We start from the raw sequence: 14167 nt of genomic DNA, 5'->3' as shown, positions 1-14167 counted from the left end.
CATGGGATATACTGGTGCCTTGATCTTGGACTTCTCAGCTTCCAGAATTGTGAGAAGTAAATTCTGTAGTTTATAAGCCACTGAGTCTATGGTGGTTTGTGATAGCACCCTGAAAGATTCAGGACAAGACGTGATTTATTCGTTCCAGATTTCCACGCAGACCATCTGGCTCCTGGTATTTAAAGATGACATTTATCTGGTACTGATGAACTATGTTCAGGGCATCAGTGGAGATGCAGACAGAGAGAGCAGACTTGTGGACACAGCAGGGGAAGGAGAGTGTGGGACAAGTGGAGAGAGTAGCATGGAAACATACATCACCGCATGTAAAACAGCCAGTGGGAATTTGCTGTATGACCACAGAGCTGAAACCCGGTGCTCTGTGACAACTGAGGGGATGGGATGGGTGGGAGGGAGGTTCAAGAGGGAGGGGACATATGTATACCTATGGCTGATCCATGTTGATGTATGGCAGAAACCAACACAATATTGTAAAGCGATTATCCAATTATACAATAAATAATTGTAAAGCAATTATTTTATTTTAAAATTAATTTAAAAATAAAGATGACAGCTATCACTCACCTCCATCTTAGCCTCATGCTTCAGCTTCCCTGAGTTCAGCAGATTTTTAAACTACGAAGATTAGGAGATCAGACTATTTCTCAGAAAATACTCAATGGTCAAAACTGTTCTGTGACAACTTATATTTAATTTAGGGCCTTGTATTAATAAAATGCATACCAACTAATTACAAAAAGGTTGTCTGAAAGAAAAACAGGCACCAAAAGTTCCCCTAGCCTGGGAAGGACATCTATATAGAATGATAAATGTTGCCTGTAATACTTCAACATAGATAAGGAAAACTGAGGCTTTCTTAAATCCCAGTTAGCTTCAGAGAAATAAGAAGCTTATTCTAAAACCATCCCGGGTATTGTCAGTTACCAAAATAGCTTGAACAAGATTTAGGAATAAATTGTTTTTAACGAATACAATCTTTACCTGCAAAATAAAATTCAGATGCAACACTGAAATTCAACACCTAAAATAAATAGAATTTGTTAACACAATTTTGGAAATTTAAAAATAATTCTATAACATTTATTATGTATGGCAGGAAGGAAGATTCTACTTAGAATGCTTATGCCCATCATAGAAAAATGAAAAATATAGAAAAATGCCAAGAAAAAAATCATCCATAATTTTCAAGTGTTAGGAATCTTTCTACTGCATATAGCAGGAAAACGCAATTCAAATGGCTTAAGCAGTGAAGGGGATCTATTGGTTTTTAGCAATGAAAAATCTGGACACGAATAAACTTCAAAAGCCGGTTGATTTGTGGTCAAGTGATGTTACCAGGACCAGATTTACATCTCACCATCTCTGACTTTGCCATCCATGAGGCTGGTTCCATCCTCAGGTGGGCCACCGCTCAGGGCTACAGCATGGCCACACCTCCAACTGCTCTAGCACGACCTTACCTTCACTTCCAAATCTCACAGGAAAGAAAAAGACTTTGCAAACCTGATGGCTGAAACCAAAGCCTTCAGAGCTGAGTTCGTTCTGAATGGGCCTCATCCTGAAATCATCACAGGTTCAGTGCACTGACTGACTTAGGGTACCAGGGGTGAAGCCCACCTCCCAGAACACGAGGGCTGCAAGGAGTGGAGTTTGATACTATAATGAGAACTGCGGATGATGCTTGAAGTAGAAAGAATGAGAATGAGAGAGAAGTTACAAATGTCTCCTACTATAAAACCACTGCTGAAAGATAACAACCATTGATGTTTTGTTATGTGTGTACAAGTATACACACACATAGACACGTGTGTAAGAAATTAGAGCATTTAAAAACTGATTTATAGAAACTAACATAAAATTTAAAGTTCTATATTATTCTATTTATATGAAAATTATTTCTCTTTACTTCTCTTACATGACAATCTATTTTTGTTTTACAGATTAATGTTTTTCAAAGTCTCTTAAAGGATATTAATAACTTAAAAAAAAACTCTCTTGATCCTTGAATTGTCTCTGTTTTCTCCAGGGTCAGTTGTTTTTTTTTTTTCTTCCTTTTGTGCCTTAGTGTCCTTGAAAACATATGATTGTTGATTGCCCATTCTCATTCATGGATAAAGGGCTGAGTTGCTTGAATATATGGCGTGGATATCTTCTGAATACGTACAGTCTAATTTCCCTAAGAAGTTCCTCCCTCAACTGAATGTCATGGTTGACTGCAGTCTCCATGTAAATGGGTGCTACCTTGTCAACTAGCAAGACAGAACACCCCTCACTCCCATCCCCACCAATACCAACAAAAAGGGCTTTACGTTGGGGTGCCCATATCAATACTCTGTTCCCTAGAATTCTTCACACAGGTCATCTGACACTTTTAGAAGTCACCAGTATAGCTTTGTCCTGGAAACAATCACCATAGAGTATTGACAATGGCAGGAGATGGAGGCAGCAGTTCAAGCTCAAAACTAATCCAGTGACAACACTTCTCAAACAACTCTTTAATTGGTCACCTACTAATTCATCTCTTCTCGTCTTACCACCGATCAGTCTGTAAACTTTCCATGGCAACAACACTAATTTCTACCTCCACTGCACTTTTCTGCTAATCTTTTAAAATTGAGTTCCTGCTCTAGTCTATCTTCCCTTATAATCCCTTTGATTTTTCCACCTTCAAGAAACTGGCTTCAATCTCTGATCTTCCTTCAATCTTCTGATCTTCTGTTCTCTCCTTTCATCTCAGGGTTATTGTGAATTCATTCTCTTTTAAATTTCCTTGTAATACTGCCAATGGAATGTGAATGTTCAGTGAGATGAGCTTGTATTAGTTTCTTTATTAGAGCATGGAAAGCACCATGAACTCTGCATGGCTTGTGTAGAATGAAACGGCATTGCTTAAGGCAAGTGCTAATGTGCATAAAGGTCTGCACCCTGGGTAGGACCTAGAGTTCACAGGAACCATGATGAAAGTTCTGCTGCAGTCTGGAGGCACAAGTTTTTGAAGATGGAAGAACTAACATAGTGAATGAAATGCTGGATTGCTTGTCCTGGTCAGTCCAGAGGTTCTCATGGGAAATTACTGCCTTTCAGTAAGCTTACCCCTGTGTATATCACAGTCATTCAACGCCACATCCCTAGAACATAAAGGGGCTGTACATGTTGACTGAACCATAACTAGACACCAAGAATTCAGTCCTCTTGTCTTCCCACTTTCTAATATTTCTACATACAAAGAACATCGGAAAACTCAGCTTATCTCTGTATGCTAATGACACCCATTCTCCATACTTGATCGTTTCATATATGAAGTGGATTTCCTAGAGTGACTCAGCCTCAAGGTTCAGATACTGAGAATAACTAGGCCGCTTATTGTACTTATATCTTACTTTTACACACTGTCATTTTATGACAGTAGCAGTAATATTGCACTTTCAAAGTCTTTATTAGATTAAGGAGAAGTTGAATATTTCTCAAAAACATTTATAGTAATGGCATTCTACTTTTTGAAGGTAATGTTAAGGATCTCATGTAGAATGACTTCAATGTTTTAGTGTTAGCAATGAACACTGAGGAATCTTAGAAAATGAAATCTATTTTTCTTCACAGGTGCAGAGAAAGAAGGAAATTTACCATTTGATAATGACCAACACTCACTGAATTGCTGGATTAACCTACCTTCACTGTAGAAAAGAGGGCTTGGAGAGACAAGCCCTCATCAGGCTCTCCTGCAGGGCCCCTGTCTCTGCTTGTTGCACCGTGCTTGTTATAGGGATTAACCCCCAACACTGGCAATTCTCTGGTTCATATTTTCTTTGTTTTTCAAAATCCCTGCATACATACAGTTTCTAAATACGCCTTTCTTTATTTTCTCCTTTCTTCTTAAAGCTGGTCTTCAATTGCTTTGCAGGTTTCTCAGGAATGATCATACATTAAAAGTTTGTTGCAGGGAATCCCAAACTCAGATTAAGAATGATTTTCTTTCTCAGGAATGACTCACATTCTCTCTATTCAATGTACTTTTCATTTTGGTCTGTCATGTGTCATATGATGACTTCAATTCATACTCACAGGAAAAGAGGCTTGTCATCATCACACTTTCAAAACTATGCTATGGAAAGGGTCTCAAACATGAGTTGCTAAAGCCATTTAAAATTCTGTTTGATTTATCATCTCTCTTTTTCTTTCCTACCTGTTCACCTGTCACTTAGAATGCTTTAAGGGTAAGTATCTCAAAAAGACCAAAAGAATAGATATGGGCATAATGTTGATGGGAGCTTACCAAACTCCAACAGAGTCTTTGATATAAGCAGAGTTGTTTGTTTTTTTTTTAAGTGAATTTAGACTTTGAACTTCAAAGTCTTGTGACAACATCCCTCTAGTCCAAGATTAAAAGTGTAATAAATAGCCTTCTGGTTCAAAACTAGGAAGGTTTTATAAAAACTACCTGATTGAGTGCAGGGCTCTTCACCAGTTTGTACTCAGTTTGATAGAATAGTGAATGAAAATATGGAACTAATAGTCACAGAGATCAAGGTTCAAACGTACTTCTAACTCTGATTAGTTATGTGATTTGGAGTATGTTTTTTAAATATTTCTGAGTTTCATTTTTCTATGGTATAAAATGAAGAAATAATAACATCTACCTCGTGGAGTTGTAACAAAGATTGAATGAGATAATATATGCAAAGTATTTAGTATTTGAAAAATACTATTCAAAAGAAAAACATCTTTTGCAATAGTATACTATTGCAAAAGATAACTTGTGTAGTTGCTACCCTTGTTTTTTGATATTTCAACATTTTTGCTTTATGAATGGAATTTTTACCCTCTAGACATATTAAAGCTTCTAAAAAATGCTTCATAAAATATATCTTGGGAGTCCCTTGGATAGTAAGGAGATCAAACCAATCAATACTAAAGGAAATCAACCCTGAATACTCATTGGAAGGACTGGTGCTGAAGCTGAAGCTCCAATACTTTGGCCACCTGATGAAAAGAGCTGACTCATTGGAAAAGATGATGAGGATGCTGGGAAAGATTGAAGGCAGAAGAGGGCAGCAGTGGAAGAGATGGTTGGATGGCATCACCAACTCAATAGACATGAATGTAGGTGAACTCTGGGAGATGGTGAGGGACAGGGAGGCCTGGTGTGCTGCCATCGATGGGGTCACAAAGAGTCAGACACAACTTAGCGACTGAACAACAACAAATTCTGATTGGCTTAGTGATGAAAAGCACTTTTAAATTAAATATTCCAAAATTTCCAGATATTAAGGAAATTAAAGGTTTCAAATATTTTTTAAAAAATGATATCTTCTAGAAACAAACTCAGAAGAGTTTTAAGAATTCATCTTCACATAATGTAGATATATCCTTGGCAAACCAGAGTAGTTTAATCATTTCGATTTAATTAAAAACATCTATGTATTTTCCATTAGATTAGTGTAAAATATAATTTACATGGAGACTTTTATTCTACTTGGGTATGTTTTTACTAAACATATACAGGTTTGCTGATTGAATGAGATAGCATGCCTTCTAAATGTTTAAGATTATGAAAAACTGTAAATATGTTGAACCAAAATCGAATCGCCGTTCTGACAAATTTTATGTTAATAGTGCAGCGGGCCCAGAATGTGGTTCAGATTGGAGGCTGATGATGTCACACAAACATCAAGAAGGTAGGGAAAGGTTTGTTAATCACAGAAGATGCCTTTCAAGAGAGAGCGGGGCAGGCCTCCCAAAGAAGTCCAAAATGGCTTTAAAAAGAACATGTAAAGGCTTTCTGTTTTCTGGTGGTGAGGGGCGGGGCTGAAGCACAATTTCACATGTGTAGGCAGGGGTTTTCCTGCATTGAATTTCTGTCCTACAACCCCCACCCAGGCACTAAAGAAGGAAACACCCGGGCTTCCTGCTCAACCTTCCAAATATGGGGCAGAGGGAAACGGGGGCCTTAAAAGCCGCCAGCAGGACTTCCGTGGTGGTCCAGCGACTAAGGCTCTGCGCTTTCACTGTGGAGGGTGAGTGCTCAATTTCTGGTCAGGGAACTTCTGCATGCCAGGTAGTGCCAGGACATCTACTTGAGGGCTTTCTTGGTGGCTCAGGAAGAATCTGCCTGCCTGTGCAGGGGATGTGGATTCAATCCCTGAGTCAGAAAGATCCCCTGGAAAAGAAAATGGCAACCCACTCCAGTATTATTCCATGGGAAATTCCATGAGCAGAAGAGCCTCGCAGACTATGGTCCATGGGGTCACAAAAGAGTTGAACATGATTTATTGACCAAACAACAACGTCAACCTGAAGACAATTTCCAAGATTTTTAGGCAACTTAAACTTTGCGCTGGTATTAACTTGAGTTAATAAATGCTCACTGGATGTCTAGATGATTTCTAAGATGGAATACTGAAACATTAAGTACTAAGCACAAGTTTATATGTTTTATCTCTAATTTTTATGATATAGATAGATAGATATGGTAAGTACTTGTGTCTCTTAAAAAATGCTCCTTTGAGAAGTTGTGCTGTAAGGGGTACATGTGTATCAAGGAAATGAGAGTAGTTTTGTCCTAAAAGGGAATGACTGTCCTAGAATGAAAAGAGAAAAATGCAGGACACATCCTGAATGGGTATAGAAAGCAGTGAAAGTTTTGCTGAAAGGGAATTTTGTTGTTGGTGGTTTTATGGTCAAAGTTGCTTTAAAATGCTGGGTATATTAGTTTCCTATCACAGCTGTAACAAATTATCACAAGTTTTGTAGCCTAAACTGACCCAAATTTACTATCTTATGGTTCATAAGTTCAAAAATGGGTCTCACTGGGCAAAAATCAAGATATCAGCAGGGCCAAATTCTTCCTGGAAGCTATAGAAGAGAATCCATTTTCTTCCCTTTTCAAGATGGTAGAGTTGCCTGGAATCCTTGATTGATGGCCCCCCTGTGGCTTCAAAGTCAGCAAGAAGCAGTGTCTTCCTCGTAGGGCCTTACTCGAACACTGGACTCCCTTGTCTCCTCCTTCCACATTTAAATGATCATTGTGGGACTTTTGGATTTCCCTGATGGCTCAGATGGTAAAGAACCTGCCTGCAGTGCAGGGGACCCAGGTTCAATCCCTGGGTCAGGAAGATTCTCTGGAGAAGGGAATGGCAACCTACTCTCGTATCCTTGCCTAGAGAATTTCATGGACAGAGGAGCCTGGTGGGCTACAGTTCACAGGGTCACAAAGAGGACATGGACACGGCTAAGCAACTAACACACACACTGTGGGACTTCCCTGGTGGTCCAGTGGTTAAGAATCCACCTTGCAATGCAGGGTTCATGGGTTCGAGCCCCTTTCAGGGGACTAAAACTCCACATACCGCTGTGCCTCAACTACTGAGCCTGCATGCCTCAACAAAAGGTCCCTCATGATGCAACTAAGACCTGATTCAGCCAAATAAATAAATATTTTCCAGAAAAGAAACAAAAAAACCACTGTATCAGAATATGCTTCACACACATTCTTTTAAAAATAAATAAATAAATGATCATCATGATTACATTGTGACCACCAGATAGCCCAGGATACTCTTCTCATTTTAAGGTCAAATGACTGGCCTTAAATTCCAATCTTAATTCATCTACAACCATAATTGCCTCCTGCCATGTAACATAATCTATTCACAGGTCACAAGGAATAGGCAATGGATGTCTTTGAAAGGGGTCATTATTTGACCCATCATGAATTTATTTATGAGATTTTCAAAAAGAGATTTCATATTAATTATTATATTGGTATTAAAATAGAATTTTGGCTTCTCTTTGTTAAAATGGAATATTTTTCTTGGATTATTGGCAAGCTCTAAGAAGAGCTATAGAATGTTACTGTATCATCTGTGTAATCTGCCTAGAGGGCTTTCCTAATGTCTCAGTGAGTAAAGAATTCACCTGCAATGCAGGAGACATAGGAGATGAAAGTTCAATCCCTGACTCAGGAATATCCCCTGGAGTAGGACATGGCAACCCACTCCAGTATTCTTGCCTGGAAAATTCCATGGACAGAAGAGGCTGGTGGGCTACAGTCCATGGGGTTGCAAACAGTCAGACATGACTAAGCACATGGCATACACAGTCTGCCTAGATAACTGCCCAGCTCTCTGGTGGGACTCTAGGTTGCCCAGCGGCTTGTTCTTTCCTCCAGAATATGAAGAAACCCCCTGGACTGAAGCTCAAGGACTTGATATAAACCGCAGAGTATGCTCTACCTCAGCAGACTGTGCACGGGCCAGATTTTCTTCTGGATGCAAAGGTAGAGTCCTGTCTGAGCCACTAAGGAAGTTCCAGGAAATACTAGGGTCATGGGTCAACATATAGGAGAGGCAACTGAAACTGTGGACAACATCACCAAAAGCCTTAACATTCCAGCTCCGGAGCCTCAATAAACTCAACAAGTGATCCTGCCTGCCATTTTATCTACCATTGTTTTGGAATCCACTCATCTGGTTACTCTCAGCATACAACTCTTGGCTTTTTATTTTAACATAACCTTTGCTATTAATGTATCTCTTCTTCATTTTAGGCATCCTTCTTGGAAGACACCTGACCCAGCACTCCAAAACAGCTGACGTTTGCCACCAGGTCCCAACAGATGGTTCAGATGATTTTGCAGAAACATTGCCAACCAGAGTCCTGTCAACACTATCTCCTAGCCCCAACTCTGTTCCACTTGGGAAGTTTATGACTCCCTCTCAGATATTCAGCAAGGGATGCTATTCTATGTATTGAAAAAAAAGTGGGGACTGACAATATTGAGCTTTATTTGAGCCTGGTGCTCCTGGGAAGCAGCAACAGGGTCAAGATCCTTCCACCATTTTGTGATTCTACTGGGTTCCAAGAAATGGCCAACCAGGCAAAGGAGTCTCCCCTTGCAGATTGGGAGCAATGGCATTCCTCCACCTTTCTTCAGTGACTCCCTTGTCTTATGAAGTCCCAAGCTCTCTAGTCCATCTCTGAGGCATTCCTCAATGAACTTTCTTTCTATTGCAAACGCCTGAGTAAAAACATTCCCTTGATTAAGTCCAGTATATCTTCTCTTTCACAAAAGCAAAAAGCCATCTTCAAATCAGCTATTTTCCAAGCTGACTTTTGCTTTACTTGGAAACCCTGTGCTTGAGGAAAAACGTACCTTGGCTGGGCTTCCCAGGTGGTAAAGAACCGGTCTGCAAATGCAGGAGACATAAGAAACTCGGGTTCGATCCCTGGGTCAGGAAGATCTATTGGAGAAGAGCATGGCAACCCATGTCAGTATTCTTGCCTGGAGAATCCCATGGACAGAGGAGCCTGGTGGGCTACAGTCCATGGGGTCGCAAAGAGTTGGACATGACTGAGCTACTTCACTTTCTTCGTTATTTGAGGACAACCTAAAGTTCAGGGACTCCCCTGGTGGCTCAGATGGTAAAGAATCTGCCTGCAATGCAGGAGACCCAGGTTTGATCCCCAGGTTGGGAATATCCCCTGGAGAGGGGAATGGCAACCCACTCCAGTATTCTTGCCTGGAGAATTCCATGGATAGAGAAGCCTGGTGGGGTATGGTCCATGGGGTTGCAAAGAATCGGACATGACTGAGCGACTAACGCTTTCAAAATTCACCAAGTCCTGATATTCTGAGAAAAGTTTATTTCCTATTCAATATTTCTGAACTATCACAAGGTTGTATAGCACATACAATTGTAGAGGAACAATAAATATTGAATAAATTAATGGATGAATGGGTGAATGGATGGAGGAAGGAAGGAACCACGGATGAGGGGACAAGTATTATTATAACCAAAAGATGACTTTTTTTGAATCAAATATAGTATTTCTTTACAGTTAAATGAGCAGACTGAATTCCAAACTCTATATCTCACAGGTGTGTCATTAATACTCAGAAATCAAATTAAATACATTTCATCATGGAAGGAATGTGTCCTACACAGGCAGCTGATACAATCCAGAACATTGTACTCAGTGCTCTGGGGTGAAGGTTTGTGATGCAGTGTGACCTAACTTCAATTAATGACAGCCGTCTCCGGAAACCTGATTTCTTCCAGGGGGAAATAGAGTATCAATTAAAATCTAGCTGGATTGAAATACATCACTGCTCAATGAGTGCAGAAACTTGAATTCATGCTTCTTGATTTACCAGTAAGATAGAAACGCTTTCAACATATAATCAGCCCTATCGTTCATCACATCCAATCGAAATACATAGACTTATTCAGGCACTAAATGTGGGAAATCTTTTTAAACTTTAAAACAGACAGCAGAACTGTATGTCATCATAAAAAATTGAGCTGCAATGTGATATTCAGTTTATGTTCTGAAACAAATCAATAGTCCAGGCAAGTCATAACTCTTACTACATACTGCCCTCCAGTGGATTCCTGTCAGACATAACCTCTGAACATTTGAAAGAATCTACTCTTGCCTGGAAAATCCCATGGACAGAGGAGCCTGGTAGGCTGCAGGCCATGGGGTAGTGAAGAGTCGGACACGACTGAGCGACTTCACTTTCACTTTTCACTTTCATGCATTGGAGAAGGAAATGGCAACCCACTCCAGTGTTCTTGCCCAGTGGGCTGCCGTCTATGGGGTTGCACAGAGTCGGACACGACTGGAGAGACTTAGCAGCAGCAGCAGCAGCATACGAAAGCTTTCTTTTAGAAGTGATGTTCAATCTTTGACATAAACTTTTAAAATGCTCTTGCAAATACGAAATGATAATTTTCCAAACTTTTAAAAAGGAGCCTTATATTTAAATTACTTGATGTGAATGTAAAGTTCATTTCCAGCCAGAGTTTAACTTTTTCTCAGTTTATTTCTATTTTGGCCCATCTCATTAGGGGTCCTGAGTCTGTTGTTGTTTAGTTGCTCAGTTGTGTCCGACTATTTTGCCACTCCATGGACTGTAGCCCACCAGGCTCTTTTCTCCATGGAATTTCCCAGGCAAGAATACTCGAGTAGGTTGCCATTTTCCTCTCCAGGGGATCTTCCCCACTCAGGGATTGAACCCGGGTCTCCTGCATTACAAGTAGACTCTTTACCACTGAGCTACCAGGTCCTGAACCTACTACTACATAAAAAAAATATTAAACAGAGAGGGTGTTAGTCGCTCCAGTCCTGTCCAATTCTATGTGACCCTGTAGACTATACCCCATTAAGTTCCTCTGTCCGTGGGATTCTCCAGGCTAGACTATTCAGTTCAGTTCAGTCACTCAGTCGTGTCCGATTCTTTGAGACCCCATGAATCGCAGCACGCCAGGCCTCCCTGTCCATCACCATCTCCCGGAGTTCACTCAGACTCATGTCCATCGAGTCTGGGATGCCATCCAGCCATCTCATCCTCGGTCGTCCCCTTCTCCTCCTGCCCCCAATCCCTCCCAGCATCAGAGTCTTTTCCAATGAGTCAACTCTTCGAGTGAGGTGGCCAAAGTACTGGAGTTTCAGCTTTAGCATCATTCCTTCCAAAGAAATCCCAGGGCTGATCTCCTTCAGAATGGACTGGATGGATCTCCTTGCAGTCCAAGGGATTCTCAAGAGTCTTCTCCAACACCACAGTTCAAAAGCATCAATTCTTTGGAGAATTTGGAAAACTCAGCAGTGGCCACAGGACTGGAAAAGGTCAGTTTTCACTCCAATCCCAAAGAAAGGCAATGCCAAAGAATGCTCGAACTACCACACAATTGCACTCATCTCACCTGCTAGTAAATTAATGCTCAAAATTCTCCAAGCCAGGCTTCAGCAATACCTGAACTGTGAACTTCCTGATGTTCAAGCTGGTTTTAGAAAAGGCAGAGGAACCAGAGATCAAATTGCCAACATCCGCTGGATCATGGAAAAAGCAAGAGAGTTCCAGAAAAACATCTATTTCTGCTTTATTGACTATGCCAAAGCCTTTGACTGTGTGGATCACAATCAACTGTGGAAAATTCTGAAAGAGATGGGAATACCAGACCACCTGACCTGCCTCTTGAGAAATCTGTATGCAGGTCAGGAAGCAACAGTTAGAACTGGACATGGAACAACAGACTGGTTCCAAATAGGAAAAGGAGTACGTCAAGGCTGTATATTGTCACCCGGCTTCTTTACCTTATATGCACAGTACATGATGAGAAACGCTGGACTGGAAGAAACACAAGCTGGAATCAAGATTGCCAGGAGAAATATAAATGACCTCAGATATGCAGATGACATCACCCTTATGGCAGAAAGTGAAGAGGAACTAAAAAGCCTCTTGATGAAAGTGAAAGTGGAGAGTGAAAAAGTTGGCTTAAAGCTCACCATTCAGAAAAGAAAGATCATGGCATCCGGTCCCATCACTTCATGGGAAATAGATGGGAAACAGTGGAAACAGTGTCAGACTTTATTTTTCTGGGCTCCAAAATCACTGCAGATGGTGATTGCAGCCATGAGATTAAAAGACGCTTACTTCTTGGAAAAAAAGTTATGACTGCTGGAACCTCAATTAAATAGAGCCAGGATGCCAGCAGGGGGAGCTCTCACACACTCCAGCCAGAGCTGAGCCAACGGGAAAGAGAAAGTGTCTTCTTTCCTGGCAAGGACTCAGCCAATGAAAAGCAATGGATTTTTTGTTCACTGCAGCTAAGTTGCTTCAGTCATGTCCGACTCTGCGTGACCCACAGACGGCAGCCCACCAGGCTCCCCCGTCCCTGGGATTCTCCAGGCAAGAACACTGGAGTGGGTTGCCATTTCCTTCTCCAATGCAGCCCTCCTAATTGCCTTTTTCCTCCTTTAAAATGGTCTCCTCTTGTCCTGGAAGAACTTGCACATGACTCTCCACGTATGCAGACCTAGAATTGCAATTCTCTGCCAACCCCAAATAAACCCGTTTTAGCTGGAGAAATATCTGGCAGTCTATTTACTGCATGTCAACAACTGTTTCTGTCTAAATTCATTCTGAGTAAAAGAAGAAGGACTTTGTACCTGTTGCGAGTTTATTTATTTATTTATTTATTTATTTTTTTCTGGGCTGCCGATTTTAGTTTATTTATTTTAAGACCATCTCCTTGCAATTTCCAGAGAGAAAATACAAAACAAGAAACAGACTTGGTTTCAAACACGTACACAGTGTGCTGGAGTTGAAAGCATTACTGGTGACGCGGTTACGGAGAGTGCCGGCTCACTCCGGGGCGCTTCAGTGTTCCTGAGGAATAAACGTGGTTTCTCCTGCCCTCCCACTGGGGTGTTTCTCAGGTGTGAGTCACTGCTCCTGCTCTTTGACATACTTTCCATGCAGGAGGTACGGCGCCTGGAGGTCGTGCTGGCAGTTGGAGTAAGCCATCCCGAACCCCATTCCAGAGCCGAAGGCCAACGGCCACGTCCTTCTTTTAAAGAGGGTCAGTGAGAAAACAAGCCCTAATCCAAAACCAGTACCTATCTTCACGACGGCGTCAGCCAAGCACCGGTCCCACTTCCGGCCGAGCTCTGACTCCGACATGTTCCCCCGCCAGCAGCAGCCGCTCCAGCTTTGTTACGAGTTTAGATTAACTTCTTTAAATGCTGCCTCAACTCTACTGGGTAAACAAACAATTAATTCTTCTCATTTCACAAATGAAAGTCACAAATTTATGGTAAATTTTAAAATAAAACTTAGATGGCCCATTTCTAATGATCCCTGGATGTGTGAAGTCTGATAAGAAGATGACTCCAAGACACTGCAGTTTGACTTGTTCCATTTAGAATTTGGTTTTGTCAAATGTCCCAGCATTTCAATGTCTACCAATTTTTCACTGCCTCTTTGGTATCTGGAAATCACAATATTTTCTGTTGTTTCAAAATAATACCTCATCATCATGCTTTATGACTGAAACTAACACCATATTGTAAATCAACTGCATTTCAATTTTCAGAAAAACTAAAAAATAATACCTCAGATTAGGGCAACTCCTCATAAGATAATTGTCTTCCTTGTTTTTCTTTGGTAAATATTATACAGCAAACATTCCACAAGGAATTGTGAATTTAACCCGTGAAATTTTTCAGGGAAGGAATTGACAACAAATACTAGCTAAACAGCAAGGCTCTCACTGGTAACTAATTACATGGACAAGATAATGACCAGGAGGACATTTCTGAAAGAAAGTTATTTTTCCTGCAAAGTAAGCATGACTGCATTTAA

At 40.8% G+C, this 14167-nt stretch overlaps 1 protein-coding gene across 1 annotated transcript; it reads right to left on the bottom strand.

The window, feature by feature from the left end:
* Positions 1 to 13026: 13026 nt before the first annotated feature.
* LOC101102990 (MICOS complex subunit MIC10) lies at positions 13027 to 13518 on the bottom strand. The gene has a single exon (XM_012183813.4). The coding sequence runs from the start codon at positions 13484 to 13486 to the stop codon at positions 13250 to 13252; it is 237 nt and encodes a 78-aa protein (XP_012039203.1). The 5' UTR covers positions 13487 to 13518; the 3' UTR covers positions 13027 to 13249.
* Between the last annotated feature and the right edge of the window lie 649 nt (positions 13519 to 14167).

Source organism: Ovis aries, chromosome 9, assembly GCF_016772045.2.
Source record: "Ovis aries strain OAR_USU_Benz2616 breed Rambouillet chromosome 9, ARS-UI_Ramb_v3.0, whole genome shotgun sequence".
NCBI lineage: Eukaryota > Metazoa > Chordata > Mammalia > Artiodactyla > Bovidae > Ovis > Ovis aries.
This window is presented reverse-complemented; position numbering and strand designations above follow the sequence as displayed.